A 15618-nucleotide genomic window follows, 5' to 3' on the forward strand; every position below is an offset into this window, starting at 1 on the left:
GACAGGTGAAACAGATCAGGGCGTGACACTTTTAAAATGAACGCTTGGAGGACAACACAATGCATGTATGACCACAGTCACTTGATTGTACACAATCAGTCGTGTTCATATCTTACTCCAACATGCTCCAGTCCTTGGCCTTTTGAATGACACGGACCACACAGATGAACCACAGCTCCAGATCTGTAGCCTTTGATAAAAACCAAGGGAACCTAAACTGATTCAGACGAGTCTGTCAGAATTGCTGTTCTCTGTGGAAACCTGTCAGTTGTTTATTCTGATTGAACCTTCTATATACAGTGGGGAGAACAAGTATTTGATACACTGCCGATTTTGCAGGTTTTCCTACTTACAAAGCATGTAGAGGTCTGTAATTTTTATCATAGGTACACTTCAACTATGAGAGACGGAATCTAAAACAAAAATCCAGAAAATCACATTGTATGATTTTTAAGTAATTAATTTGCATTTTATTGCATGACATAAGTATTTGATACATCAGAAAAGCAGAACTTAATATTTGGTACAGAAACCTTTGTTTGCAATTACAGAGATCATACGTTTCCTGTAGTTCTTGACTAGGTTTGCACACACTGCAGCAGGGATTTTGGCCCACTCCTCCCTACAGATCTTCTCCAGATCCTTCAGGTTTCGGGGCTGTCGCTGGGCAATACGGAGTTTCAGCTCCCTCCAAAGATTTTCTATTGGGTTCAGGTCTGGAGACTGGCTAGGCCACTCCAGGACCTTGAGATGCTTCTTACGGAGCCACTCCTTAGTTGCCATGGCTGTGTGCTTTGTGTCGTTGTCATGCTGGAAGACCCAGCCACGACCCATCTTCAATGCTCTTACTGAGGGAAGGAGGTTGTTGGCCAAGATCTCGCGATACATGGCCCCATCCATCCTCCCCTCAATACGGTGCAGTCGTCCTGTCCCCTTTGCAGAAAAGCATCCCCAAAGAATGATGTTTCCACCTCCATGCTTCACGGTTGGGATGGTGTTCTTGGGGTTGTACTCATACTTCTTCTTCCTCCAAACACGGCGAGTGGAGTTTAGACCAAAAAGCTCTATTTTTGTCTCATCAGACCACATGACCTTCTCCCATTCCTCCTCTGGATCATCCAGATGGTCATTGGCAAACTTCAGACAGGCCTGGACATGCACTGGCTTAAGCAGGGGGACCTTGCGTGCGCTGCAGGATTTTAATCCATGACGGCGTAGTGTGTTACTAATGGTTTTCTTTGAGACTGTGGTCCCAGCTCTCTTCAGGTCATTGACCAGGTCCTGCCGTGTAGTTCTGGGCTGATCCCTCACCTTCCTCATGATCATTGATGCCCCACGAGGTGAAATCTTGCATGGAGCCCCAGACCGAGGGTGATTGACCGTCATCTTGAACTTCTTCCATTTTCTAATAATTGCGCCAACAGTTGTTTCCTTCTCACCAAGCTGCTTGCCTATTGTCCTGTAGCCCATCCCAGCCTTGTGCAGGTCTACAATTTTATCCCTGATGTCCTTACACAGCTCTCTGGTCTTGGCCATTGTGGAGAGGTTGGAATCTGTTTGATTGAGTGTGTGGACAGGTGTCTTTTATACAGGTAACGAGTTCAAACAGGTGCAGTTAATACAGGTAATGAGTGGAGAACAGGAGGGCTTCTTAAAGAAAAACGAACAGGTCTGTGAGAGCCGGAATTCTTACTGGTTGGTAGGTGATCAAATACTTATGTCATGCAATAAAATGCAAATTAATTATTTTAAAATCATACAATGTGATTTTCTGGATTTTTGTTTTAGATTCCGTCTCTCACAGTTGAAGTGTACCTATGATAAAAATTACAGACCTCTACATGCTTTGTAAGTAGGAAAACCTGCAAAATCGGCAGTGTATCAAATACTTGTTCTCCCCACTGTATCTTTCTCTTCGATGATCATGTGTAGAGGTGAAACCAATTACTCATTAACCCAAATTTGAGCAACATTTCATTTAATCACAGCATTTTTTTTTGCATAGCTATGGCCATTTAAATGGAGCTGGTACTAAATGCTTCAGAAAATAATTGCTGGAAATTGATATGAATATGGTAGGTCATTGATATTGCCTGTGTGAATGTTAGCACGAATGTGAGTCACCGCTCATTAGCCTGAAAGCTACTGTGAAAACTCAACACATTATATTCTCTATTATGTGCTTAAATGGAGCAAAAAATGAACAAAATGGCATGTCGTGACATGTTTTTCAGAAAAGCATTTAAATGACAAAAAATCTATACAACGAGGTAAGAGGAAAAAACATAACAACAGCAAAGTGGCTAAAGGGTGCCATGTCCTCCAAGAACTGCAGTGTGTATCAATATCAAAGCTCCATGCACTGAAGTCATATTAATCCTTTGTCACACACCCCATATACACTAGCATCACATTACATTGGACAGTGAGTGATCCAACCAGGAACCGTCTCTCATCATACCATACAAGGCAGAGTGGGTGACTGTCATCTGAGGGCACAGAGGGCAGGAACATGAACTGCACAGCCTCAAGGTGGAGCTAGTTAGAGGTGGGGACTGGAGGGAAATGTTTCAAACCCTAACCAAGGCAAAGCCAGCCCCAACAGCTGGAGACATAGTCAACTGTCCGTTACAATCAGGGAGCCAGCGCTCAAGTTCAACGCTCAGCAACTCGACTAGGCCTCCCAACGCATCCAGCCTCTGCCTTGGAGCTATTTTTCCCTCCCATATGCGCCTATGAAAAAACGTTGCCTCCCCGACACACTTGTCTGCTGCTGTATGTTTTGGCATGAGATGCGATTTAGAGGACTTAACTCTCCTGTCTTTTTTCTGGCCAGAAGACATACAGGAAGTAATGGAGAGTGAAGGGAAAAGGTTAACTAGAGTGTGCCCAAGTATAGGGCTGCCATTTTGTAGATTTCTCTGTTTGCCAACAGTTATAGATAGCTGTCCACTAGCTGCGTTTATGACTAAGCTGTTCAGCAATGACTGTTCTTCTGTTGTGGACTTCTGTAGAGGTCTTGTCGGTTTGTTGTTTTTCCCCAGGTGAAATGGATTTGTCAACCCTTCTCCCCCTCACAATGTGATTCACCATGGCTGCCATTAGATCACAAAACACTCTAGGGGCTCGATTCGATCCACATCGCTGAGGTTCAGCGTTATAGCGTAATTGAAATGTATAGGTAATTTCCGATTGAGCCGACATATGTAGCGTTTACTGTGAATGCAGTCTCCGCTAACGCGGGAACATTGCCTTTTAATGTCTGTCGCGCTATTGCACAGCTCTTCAGCACTACGGATTAAATAGAGCCCTAGATCTAACTGCTGCTTGCTGTTATTGCTTGTCTGTTTATTGAACATAAATACTATGCCCTTCTCTGGTGCAAATAGGCAAAATACCCATTAAGCTGTTGCCTAAACAGTTCATCAATTTGATCATACACACACGGTGATCTATCTCTGGCCTATCTATTGCCTTTTTTGTTGGGTGTATAATTTCTAGTGCCCCTAATATCAGCAACAGAATGAGCTGTGTGCTGCCCTATGGCAGACGGCCCACGCTCCACCTTGCCAACACTACACACCTCAGGCCCTCTCCATGGGCCTCTGGCAATTCATCAACGCTAAGCGCGACAAGAAGCCGAGGACACATCTTTATTATTTTAGCGCAAATGTAAGGTGTTCCATCGATTCTCCTGCCATTTTCAACACCTTCGTATACAGCCTCTCTTTCTCACTGTCTCTTAGTCCTTGACCCTGTTGAGGTCAGTTTACACAGCCCGCATCGCTCTAAGCCGAGGAGGGTTTGTGTAAGACGCTGAGGGTCACTCCCTTCAAGGGTCATTCCTTTCATATCATGAACTGTTTGAAGTGACAGCGCAAATATAACACACATATTTCAAAGCCTTTTCTGTAGCTTTATCTAAAATGGCTGCCATGCATGTCACCAAGCAGTATGGATACAAGGGTTTTCCTTTTTATTCTCTACCCCTTACCCTTCCATCCTTACTCCTTACCCTTCCAACAGTTAGGAGGGTCTATAGCCAAGTGTGGTACTGTTTTATCTGCGGTTTGCACAGGTCACAAATACGCAATCAACAATAAATAGCGATATGCCAGTGTAGTGCATGGGGGACTGATTTTGTTTTTCATTTGTTCTGTTTCAGGCTAAGGACAGCGATGATGATGAAGAAGTTGTCCAGGTTGACCGGGATCATTTCATGGATGAGTTCTTTGAACAGGTCAGTGCAACAAAACAACTGCAATACATGCTGCGAAATATCCTAATAACTATTATTACAAACTTAACCTGGTAGTTTCTTGTATCCACACGTCTGCAGGTCATATTTAATAAAAGGGGGCAAATTACTAATTAAGGTGTATGCATAATGCCATAAGGTCATAATTGGCAATTAACTGGTAGCAAATGCCTTATATAAGTGCCATATCTCTAAAGTTAAGGTGTTACTGTTCTACGTGTTACCCATTTACTAGTGTTTCCAAGTGCAGTGTTATTAATGCCATATTATAATGGGGGCCATCAGGCCACATCATGTAAAAACAAGAAAAGAAAATAGGCCTACTGGCTACATTACCTCCAGGTCATGTTCCCTTCAGCTTTATCTTTCAAAATTGAAAGGGCTTAAGCATCATTTCTTTCCACATTCATCCTATGCAACAAGGAACATGCTATGACAGGAAAAGGAGAAGGGGCAGGATATGCAAATAGAGCAACATTATGTTTGGTGTGTTCAAACACAAGAAATCGGAATGATTTGCGTACTAACTGATGATCCAATGGCGGGGGAAAGCTACTGAAAGACCAAGTTACGGAGGATGTAACAGCTTTTAAGTCCCTCCCCCAGGGTTTCTTGCCTACTATGCCAAAATTGAGTAGTGACCTTTCTTTCCTTCCTACCATAATAAGACTGCAGTGAATCCATCAACTCTATCAGTGGAGGTATATTTTATACTTGGGAGATGCTGCCAGAACTCTTTATCGCTGAGTGTTAAGTCTTGACGAAGACATTAACACCCTGGATGTCTGACAATACGGCTACAGAATGTCCCAGCATTTATGGGAGTACAAACAATCTGTGGCTTAACATTTCCAGTAGTTCATTTTTTGTGTAAGACCCCTCCAGGAATTGTTTTCTCTCTTTGGAAAGGCTTTTAAAGCAAAAACCTTGAACAGATACCCAGTTATCTGCAACACAGCACCATGAATCGCAAACAAAAGCCCCAACTCTGGTCCTTGTCTTTTGATAGGCATCTTATCAAGCCTGGAAGACCAGGTAGACACTGTTAGTGGGGCCCTGAGGGGCTAGCTGGGATTGAGGACACCTGCCTTTGAAGAGCTCTGCTGCTGTAGGCAGGGTGCAGTCGTTGAGCCTGGCTTAGCTGTGCTCCTCACTACCTTATGGGCCGTGGCTCAACTCCTCTGGCCTAATGAAAACGAATCTGTCTGCTTTACAAAGCTTTCCTCTTAAAACTATTAAGTGAACACTATAGGGGGAAGGGGAATTGGCTCAATCTGGGCTAAACAATGATTCACTATAATCGTTTCGTTGTGAGCTACTTCGTTGAGGAAGTAGCTCACGAGCCATTGTCATTGAACAATAGGAAGAGCTATTAATAATGGAGAAGAGAATGGATAGGAATGCAGAGCACATATATATGCTCATATCCATACAGTCATTGCAAAAGTATCCGCATAACCACAAGAATAGGGGGACTTTGACACGTCTGTATCTGCCTTTGACACGTCTGTATTGGGAATTGGATTACATAACCCATTCAGATGGAGAGGTGGAATGAATACAGAACGTGTGGTTAGGCTGCTGAGTCTGACTTTGCACAGGATTTCAGGGGACAGTCCGAAGTTCTTGGAAATGCATTATCTGCAGGCGCCTCTGCACATTCTGTGGGGTTGGAGGAGTTTGAACACCCACCATTAAAACAGTGGCCATCTTGTATCATACAAATGTTAGATAGAGATATTGATCCACAACGAGTGACGATATATAGCTAATACTGCAATTAGGTATTAAAAATCAAATCACATTTTATTTGTCACATGCACGTGTTTAGCAGACGTTATTGCCGGTGTATGTATGTATGTATGTAAAGAGGTTTCGCTGTGATGTGTCAGTATGAAAACCATTTAGACTAAATAACATTCCTAAATTCCCTCAACGATGGCTAAGAATCAAGCCTCCAAACCCTAAACTAGCAGAGATGATAATTGTCAGTCAGTAATTGACTTATATGTGGTCTTATGCAGATTCCCCTGCTCTCCCACCCATCAGAAAGTGCTTCCATTGGGTCGTCATGTCAGTCGATGATTGAGTGTGTGAGGTAATCCTGTCCATGATGAGGTTCAGAGGCCTCAGCTCTCCCACACTGTACACACATCCTCTCCATGGGTGGCCGTGGTTGGTCAATTCCATAGAAATAGAATTACTAGAACGGAGAAGCTCCTTAGACCACGGCCATTTGACAGTACACTCGTTTAAAGAGTATAAGAATTAAGCCCTCATGTATGTTGCCTCTGCCCCCTCCTTCTCACTCCCTGTGCAGGTGGAAGAGATCCGAGTCTGTATAGATAAGCTGTCAGAAGATGTGGAGCAGGTCAAGAAGCAGCATAGCGCCATCCTGGCAGCGCCCAACCCTGACGAAAGTAAGTCTCGGTGGCCACGAGCCACATCCATGAGCCGGAATGGATACTTTTAAGACGGGGCCCAATTCCATACCAGTTCCATACTGCTTTCCCTCAGTCCTCATGGACTCCACCTTGCAGCACTGACAGGACAGGTAGAAGTGATATGCCAGAAAATGCAATATTGCTTTCCGGTTTAGTATTGGTGTCAAATCCTTTCAGGTCTGTGTGAGGGGGAGTAAGTAAGGGCCTGAGGATAGCAGAGACAGATTGGTTTAAGTGTGTGTGTGACCCTGGCTATATACCTGTGGGAGATACTCCACCCACGCACTCAGTGAATGTGACCCCACCCACTCATCTCTTACTGAGTCACACCCGGCCCACGCACGCACACCCGGCCAACACACACGACTCAACAAATGAATATGCAAGGGTGGGACTCCACCCACTGGTTGACGAGGGTTCACCACCACACTCACTGAATACTCAATGAAAAGTTTTTTTTGTGTTTATTGTGACAATATTATCATTATTATAACACATTTTCATCTTACGGTCAATGAAGACAACACATACATTTGCCCTAACATGAAATGAAGTTGTTTGGAGGCAGGCTTAAAAAAAAAGAAAGAGCACTAAGGTATTACCATGGATAACACTTTTGAGTATGGTCTAAAACAGACATGAAGATGTGTGTAAATATTTAAATACTATGGTATTTTCTCCAATAATTTGATTGAAATCCAGTCCTGTTAACCTTCAACCACTGCTTTTAGGCCGTTATGACTGTCTGGCATTTTGTCAAAACCCCAATAGGGCCCAAAAGATGCCACAATCAATCAGTCAAGAACGTACAGTGAAAGACGTTTCAGAAAATGGCCCCTTCATTTTTGCCGTGCTGCTGTAGGACCGTGCGGTTGTTAGGAGATGAGTGTAGTGTGTTCTTTAGAGTTCACAGTGACCCAGGCTGCTAGTGACTCAACTGGAGTGAATGAATGTTTCATTGCTAATGTTAGGCCTTGTCAGAGAACCTCTAGTCTGGGTTAACCCAGAGTCTCAGGGCAGGCAGTGGCACAATACCTACTGTACCGTCATCACGGAATCCTTCAGATTTCACGTCCTTTTCTCACACGTTCACATCCCTTTTATTGCCCAATCACTTTTATTGTAGCTCCTCAATGTGTTTTTGCATACAATTTCTTTTGCCTTATGATTTCAATATTTGATTTCAATTTCTACACATGCATGTTTTATCTTATGTAATGTTGTTGGACTGTTTCTGTCTTTTTCTTTTCTGTCTGTTTTTCCTTCCTTTTTTCCCCCATTTCCCCTTCCTTTTTTTTCTTGTGATGCATGCTTCATGAAGGACTTGCTCCGGGGGACTTGTTGTTGGAGTTCAGTTTTTGTGAGTGAGCTAACTGGTTACTAGTTATCTACCCAGGTGGTTTAACTAGTAAGTATGTGGTTGCTATGCTATGTGTGTGTATGTTGTCTGATTTCTTTATGTGATAAATGTGGGGAATCTGGTCATTTGGAACATTTCTTTGCGACTAAAGCGTCTAAGTAGGAAGAGCATTGCTTACATATATTCACATAAACATAATATCTTTAGATTCACTGTTATTATTGATTATATTAAATATTCCAACTCAGACAGTATGTATGTTGTCCCTACAGAATTGCCGGCATATTTCTGTTTCTGTTGTTTTTTATTATATTCATGTATGCTAGCTTAATCTTACATTTATGTCCTCAAAATGAACCAAAAGCTTCAATTTGGCCTCTCTCATGTTTGCTAGTCAAGCCATTCCAAATAATGTTTGGTAGTCAGTGGATGATACAAAATGCATTCCAGTGTACTTCCTTGAATAATGCATGCTGGGAAGTGTAGTTGTTTACTGAAGAAATCTGTGTAGAAAAATCATCTTCAGTTATCATCACTTGGAAACCCAACGCTGTAGCCTGTAGTTATTCAGATTGCACTGTCACACTTTGCTATTTTCAAATGAAATGTGAATCGTACAAGGAACAATCATTCTTGGACTTAGCAACGGAACATGTTTAAATCTCATGCCTCTCTCCAATCATGGCCGAAGGGCATCTCCATAATGTATAGTGAAATCCTGAGGAATCACTCCATTTGAGTTAGCACAGAATTCACTTATCACGTCACACACAGGGTGAACACAAGGACAGGGAGGACCCGTCAACAGAAGGCAATACAACCAACTTATTTAGTAAGCTATTTAGTTGTAGTCTATATGCAGTTACACTTACACATATAAAATGCCTTATCGGTAAAGGCCTTATAGGAAAGGGCCTTTCAGGAAAGGGTCTTAAAGGTAAGGGTCTTAAAGGTAAGGGTCTTAAAGGTAAAGGCCTTATAGGAAAGAGCCTTTCAGGAAAGGGTCTTAAAGGTAAGGGTCTTAAAGGTAAGGGTCTTATAGGAAAGAGCCTTTCAGGAAATGGTCTTAAAGGTAAAGGCCTCATAGGTAAGGGTTCAGGGGTTTTTCTTAGAGGCCAAAAGCTAAATCTTTCAACTGAAATGGCTTTGTGTTGTAGCTAGCTCTTGTGTCTTGAAATATAGATCACGGATGCTAGTCCCAGACAACAGTATTGACCCACAAGGAGGTGTCGTTGTGTGCAAATATGAGTTGCCAGGTCAGTGACATAGGACCCTTTTTGCTTTCGGATAATCGATAGACAGGTCAAATGCAGAGGCATGGAGTAGCTACCGGACACCTTAAATACACTAACATTTGGACATAATCTCAGAAAAAACAGCACAGTATTCAAAACACAACACAACCCAACAATCAAGGCATCCAGTGTTAACCTATTAAGTACCAGACAGGAGCTTGTTAGCATCTGATTGGTTTGTTGATAGCACCTAAAACGTGCCCAGTGATTACAGGTTAATTTGCACTAATTGACTCTAAATATACCCCGAACAAATATCACAAAACTACAAATGGCTTTCCTTGCTGATACAGTACTTTGAAAGGTAATTGACCTATCTGTGTTGTCTGTATGCAAATGACTGGTTATCCTAATGTTCCTGTAAATATATCATTGACTTACTTGTGATGGACAGAACAGTCCCTACATTTCAATGCATATAATAACGCCGTAGAGCAGTGGTAGAATACTGTATCATTGTAGTAGCTTACTGTTGTGCATGATGAATATCCTTTTCTACCACAAAATTAGATTTGAAATGATATTATTTTAGTGTGTTGAATGATTTATTTTAAACCTTTCCGGCTCTCAATATTGCTAAACTATACTCTTATAAAAAAAGGTTTCAAAACGGTTCTTCAGCTCTCCCCATAGGAGAACCCTTTTTGGTTACAGGTAGAACCCTTTTTGGTTCCAGGTAGAACCCTTTTGGGTTCAATGTAGAGCCCTCTACATGGAACCAAAACGGTTCTACCTGGAACCAAAAAGGGTTCTTCAAAGGGTTCTCCTATGGGGACAGCCGAATAACCCTTTTAGGTTCTAGATAGCACCTTTTTTTATTTTTTATTACAAGAGTGTACTTTCTAGCGTCAGAATTAGATATGTTTCTTTATGATTCATGAAGTACAAAGCTACAGGGCACATGTTTTAAGATTAACCAGCGGATGTAGGTGCTGCACTCTTGTGAAAACTCTAATCTTAGGTAACGCACAAACTATCTTAATGAGCCGACAGCCAAATTACAACACGAGAGAAACATGCCGGCAATTAACTCATTAGTTATCTATAATCATGGGTAGACGTTATACATTTGTTGTAGATAAACAAATTATGCATATGAGTTTCTATTACCAGTTAATGATGTGTTAGGAGATAGTCCTCTTGTTAGTGGAGTGAGGAAGGGAGGGAGGGAGGGAGGGAGGGAGGGAGGAAGAGGAGAGGAGAGGAGAGGAGAGGAGAGGAGAGGAGAGGAGAGGAGAGGAGAGGAGAGGAGAGGAGAGGAGAGGAGAGGAGAGGAGAGGCAGAAAGGGCTGAGCTGGTTTCCATGAATGGCACTGCAGCGGTAATAAATCAGCCCAAACACTGCAGCTGAGTCCCACACACATACACAAACACACTCGCACGCACCCACGCACACACACACACACACACAAACACACTCACATGCACACATGCACGCAGGCACACACACACACACACACACACACACACACACACACACACACACACACACACACACACACACACACACACACACACACACACACACACACACACACACACACACAGGCTTAAACACTGTCACACACACTCATCCACTCCAACCTACACAATCCCATATTCTTTGTCTAGATAATAAACTGATTTTCACATACAATACCACTTTTCATTCACCCACTAGTACAGTATGTTTGCACACTGTTATACATACATGAGAAAATGTGCAATATCACTCGCATACAATACATTCATTTACTGACAACCTAAGTTGTTTTATCAGTGGTATTGTGATTGACACAGGTTGGGAACTGTGATAACTGAATATTGTTGCCATAATGGTATAATATGGAACACAATGTTGAGCGTGGCATAATTCTGTCTCTCTTTCTGTATCTCAGAGACCAAGCAGGAGTTGGAGGACCTCACAGCTGACATCAAGAAGACAGCCAATAAAGTTCGCTCAAAATTAAAAGGTAATGTAACATGAAAATGGAAAATGCTGTGTGAAACACTGGAAAACACTGTGCCAGAAAAACACCATGTCAACCAATATTGCACAGGGTTAAGTTGTCCACGCTAGATGTTGAACACAAGATTAGAACCTCTTGGCTATGAAGGAAATTATGTCAAACCTACCCTATTTATCTTTTCCATTGTCATACTGAACTCGCTACTTAAACACTTGCTCAGAGCCGGAACACTTGCTTCATTAGATTACCTGACTCGAACACTGATGGTCAGATAAAGCCAAAGAAGCCATTTATGTAAAGGCAACACAGCAGACGTCTATAGCGCAAATAAAAACACAAGACAATGTTTAGTCTTTATCAGCCCCTTAAATCAGAGAGTGTTTGTCCTCAATGGAGTCCCCATGATTTCAGGCCCAACATCCTAAAACAAAATGGTTACGATGAACAAAAATGACGATATTTGCTACATCTAGTGGCCCCCTGCAATAACGTCAAATGGGCATCTCGGGGACTTTTGTTAAGGACAAGAGTCAATTGGGGTCAGAGCATCATCTACAACAATTGTATTTTTAATGAGGGGAGAATTATAGCGAAGAGCAAAGCTGAGGCGGCTAATGTTAACTGGATTGACAGTTAACAATTCAAGCCATGATGGTTCAAGGACATTGCTGCGGTCGAGCAGTGAATTCATCTATCTGGGAGTTCCATCCAACCATTCGCCCCAACACACATCCCATTCACACTCGCATATGCAAATGCACATGCACAATGAAAACAGCTTTGATGGTAGATATCGGTCTATAATTGCAATCCCCACAAGGTCTGTCTGTTTTTGCCCTTTAAGAACAGTGATCTGCTTTTCATGTTTTAATTTTCCATCCGTATCTCGAACATACAGACAAATATTTGCATACGTTGAATATACAGATCATACTGCAGTCTTGCAAGTATGTGTTTGTTTGAAACGTATCCGTGATAACGTTTGTTAATACAATAGTCTCTCTCATGTGGTAGATTTATAATATAATTGAGTAGGAAAGTTAAAGATCAAAACAGAGAGCGTTCAAAAATCTTGGGTACTCTTTGATTCGACGTTACACAGAAAAAACTGCAGAATTTGTTAGTTGACTCTCAAATTATATCTTTTTTTTACAGTAGCATTACTATACATTTCAACCCTACCCACTGTGAACACATGAATATATGCAAATCATTTGGTATTTACATCAGCTCGTCAGCCTAGTTTATGTGTACAGTAGAGAACAGAGAATATACTTCTGGGGGTTTTGCTGTAGAAAATAGGTTGTCTCTGGTGATCCCCCAAGGGGCATATTGTAAAAAACAAAGCCGCAATGGAGCTGACATCACTCTTGTCATCCAAACGCCTTCTGCCTCCAGCCTCTGCCCTCAGACTGGCAGCATGCCAGGTCGCATATCAGTTGACGCCTGGATCTAGGTGAAATATGTTGCTTTGCTCACCATTTCCTAATAACTAATAAAGTGAGAATTGAAAAATGCCCTTTAAAAACTGTAATAGGACTTGATGGTGTAGCAATTTATATTTTAGGCTTTGCGTTCTTCTTAGGAATACTCTCTTGTGCCTCATATGATTCAATAGCATTTTATTGCAAATTATTATTTTACAATGTAAGAACTACCATTTACAGTTGCTCACCAGTCTAGTTTGTAAACTAAGAAGCAACCTCTTCAGACTCCAAATACACTGAATCGTGCATTAAACCAGCATCAGTACAGAAAAGGTAATAACATTCAGATGAATTGAATGCCAAGTGCATTATACACTGTGCTCCAAAAATGCAACATTTTCCATCAGACCTCGTGTGAAAGATCGCCTCAGGTTTACAGGCGACCGCTACGCTACGTTATGCTACTACTCTGCGTCCTTATACATTATGTCATGCGGTAGCTTTGCAGTCCGGGAGAGAGAAGCAGCGCCTGTCTCATCCAGTCAGACAAAGTGGTTAACCAACAGAACAACAATGATCAATGACCTTTCAACCAGCCATGTAGAGTGTTGATATTTACTGAAAGACAGGTAAGCCTCTTGTTTAAGACCACATTAAGGAGACCCCCCTTGGCATTATTATGCAAATCAGCTGAGTCATGACACAGTGAAAAATGAAAAGGCAGTAGGCAGCAAGCCAGAGGAAGTGCCTCACCGGGGAGCGCTGTTATACTGTAGCTAGGTAGCCGACCAACCGTAGATCCACCACTGTAGATACAGTTGAAGTCGGAAGTTTACATACACCTTAGCCAAATACATGATTTATTTGATTTATTTATTTCATGATTTATTTCAGCTTTTATTTATTTCATCACATTCCCAGTGGGTCAGAAGTGTACAAATTAGTATTTGGTAGCATTGCCTTTCAATTGTTTAACTTGGGTCAAAGTTTTAAGGTAGCCTTCCACAAGCTTCCCACAATAAGTTGGGTGAATTTTGACCCATTCCTCCTGACAGAGCTGGTGTAACGGAGTCAGGTTTGTAGGCCTCCTTGCTCGCACACACTTTTTCAGTTCTGCCCACACATTTTCTATAGGATTGAGATCAGGGCTTTGTGATGGCATCTCCAATACCTTAACTTTGTTGTCCTTAAGCCATTTTGCCACAACTTTGGAAGTATGCTTGGGGTCATTGTCCATTTGGAAGACCCATTTGCGACCAAGCTTTAACTTCCTGACTGATGTCTTGAGATGTTGCTTCAATATATCCACATCATTTTCCTGCCTCATGATGCCATCTATTTTGTGAAGTGCACCAGTCCCTCCTGCAGCAAAGCACACCACAACATGATGCTGCCACCCCGTGCTTCACGGTTGGGATGGTGTTCTTCGCCTTGCAAGCCTCCCCCTTTTTCCTCCAAACATAACGATGGTCATTATGGCCAAACAGTTCTATTTTTGTTTCATCAGACCAGAGGACATTTCTCCAAAATGTACGATCTTTGTCCCCATGTGCAGTTGCAAACCGTAGTATGGCTTTTTTATGCCGGTTTTGGAACAGTGGCTTCTTCCTTTCCGAGCGGCCTTTCAGGTTATGTTGATATAGGACTCATTTTACTGTGGATATAGATGCTTTTGTACCTGTTTCCTCCAGCATCTTCACACGGTCCTTTGCTGTTGTTCTGGGATTGATTTGCACTTTTCGCACCAAAATATGTTCATCTCTAGGAGACAGAACGCGTCTCCTTCCTGAGCGGTATGATGGCTGCGTGGTCCCATGGTATTTATACTTGCGTACTATTGTTTGAACCGATGAACGTGGTACCTTCAGGCGTTTGGAAATTGCTGCCAAGGATGAACCAGACTTGTGGAGGTCTACAATTGTTTTTCTGAGGTCTTGGCTGATTTCTTTTGATTTTCCCATGATGTCAAGCAAAGAGGCACTGAGTTTGAAGGTAGGCCTTGAAATACATCCACGGGTACACCTCCAATTGACTCAAATGATGTCAATTAGCCTATCAGAAGCTTCTAAAGCCATGACATAATTTTCTGGAATTTTCCAGGCTGTTTAAAGGCACAGTCAACTTAGTGTATGTCAACTTTTGACCCACTGGAATTGTGATACAGTGAATTATAAGCTAAATAATCTCTGTCAACAATTGTTGGAACAATTACTTGTGTCATGCACAAAGTAGATGTACTAATTGACTTGGTAAAAAAATATATAGTTTGTTAACAAGAAATTTGTGGAGTGGTTGAAAAACGAGTTTTAATGAATCCAACCTAAGTGTATGTAAACTTCCGACTTCAACTGTAGATACTCAACTGTACGGTAGGTTCTCTAGATTGATCAGGATGTTATGCGACGATAGGGAAACCATCATGGATAGATATTGTATGACCTCACAGATGCTGTGGGTAAATACGCTATAGATTCCCTGCATTATCCACATTACCACAGGTGCACTACACAAGATACAAGACCGAAGATAGGTCAAGAATACGTCACATAAAATCGATCATTTCAGAGACACAAACTAAAACAAATCATACTTATTATATGTAGTTGATATCAAAATACCTGAAGCACCACGAGTTAAACATCTCTAACATCTCAAACATCTCAGTGTCCAACCCACTTGCTGCTGATAGACCACCACTAAGATACTATACCAACGTGCACAAGAGGTCTGATTTTGGGGCGTGAATTCAAATACCAGTAGGAGTTTTAGACTAATCTCCTTTGAAGTATAAGCTCCCTCTGAAGCCAGATAGGAAACCCCTCACTCAAAGGCGCTGAGTCGCATTCCTCTAGCTTCGTTCTTTATTTTAGTCCAATAATCTGGAA

At 42.0% G+C, this 15618-nt stretch overlaps 1 protein-coding gene across 1 annotated transcript in view; it reads left to right on the plus strand.

Moving 5' to 3' along the window:
• The window catches only part of LOC139565212 (syntaxin-1B), a 65616-nt gene that overhangs the window by 27923 nt on the left and 22075 nt on the right, over positions 1-15618 (plus strand). The window contains exons 2-4 of the mRNA XM_071385368.1: positions 4166-4240; positions 6579-6678; positions 11235-11309. Of these exons, the coding sequence (XP_071241469.1) occupies positions 4166-4240; positions 6579-6678; positions 11235-11309 (250 nt within the window). The remainder of the gene's footprint in view (positions 1-4165; positions 4241-6578; positions 6679-11234; positions 11310-15618) is intronic.

The sequence above is a fragment of the Salvelinus alpinus genome, chromosome 36 (genome assembly GCF_045679555.1).
Source record: "Salvelinus alpinus chromosome 36, SLU_Salpinus.1, whole genome shotgun sequence".
NCBI lineage: Eukaryota > Metazoa > Chordata > Actinopteri > Salmoniformes > Salmonidae > Salvelinus > Salvelinus alpinus.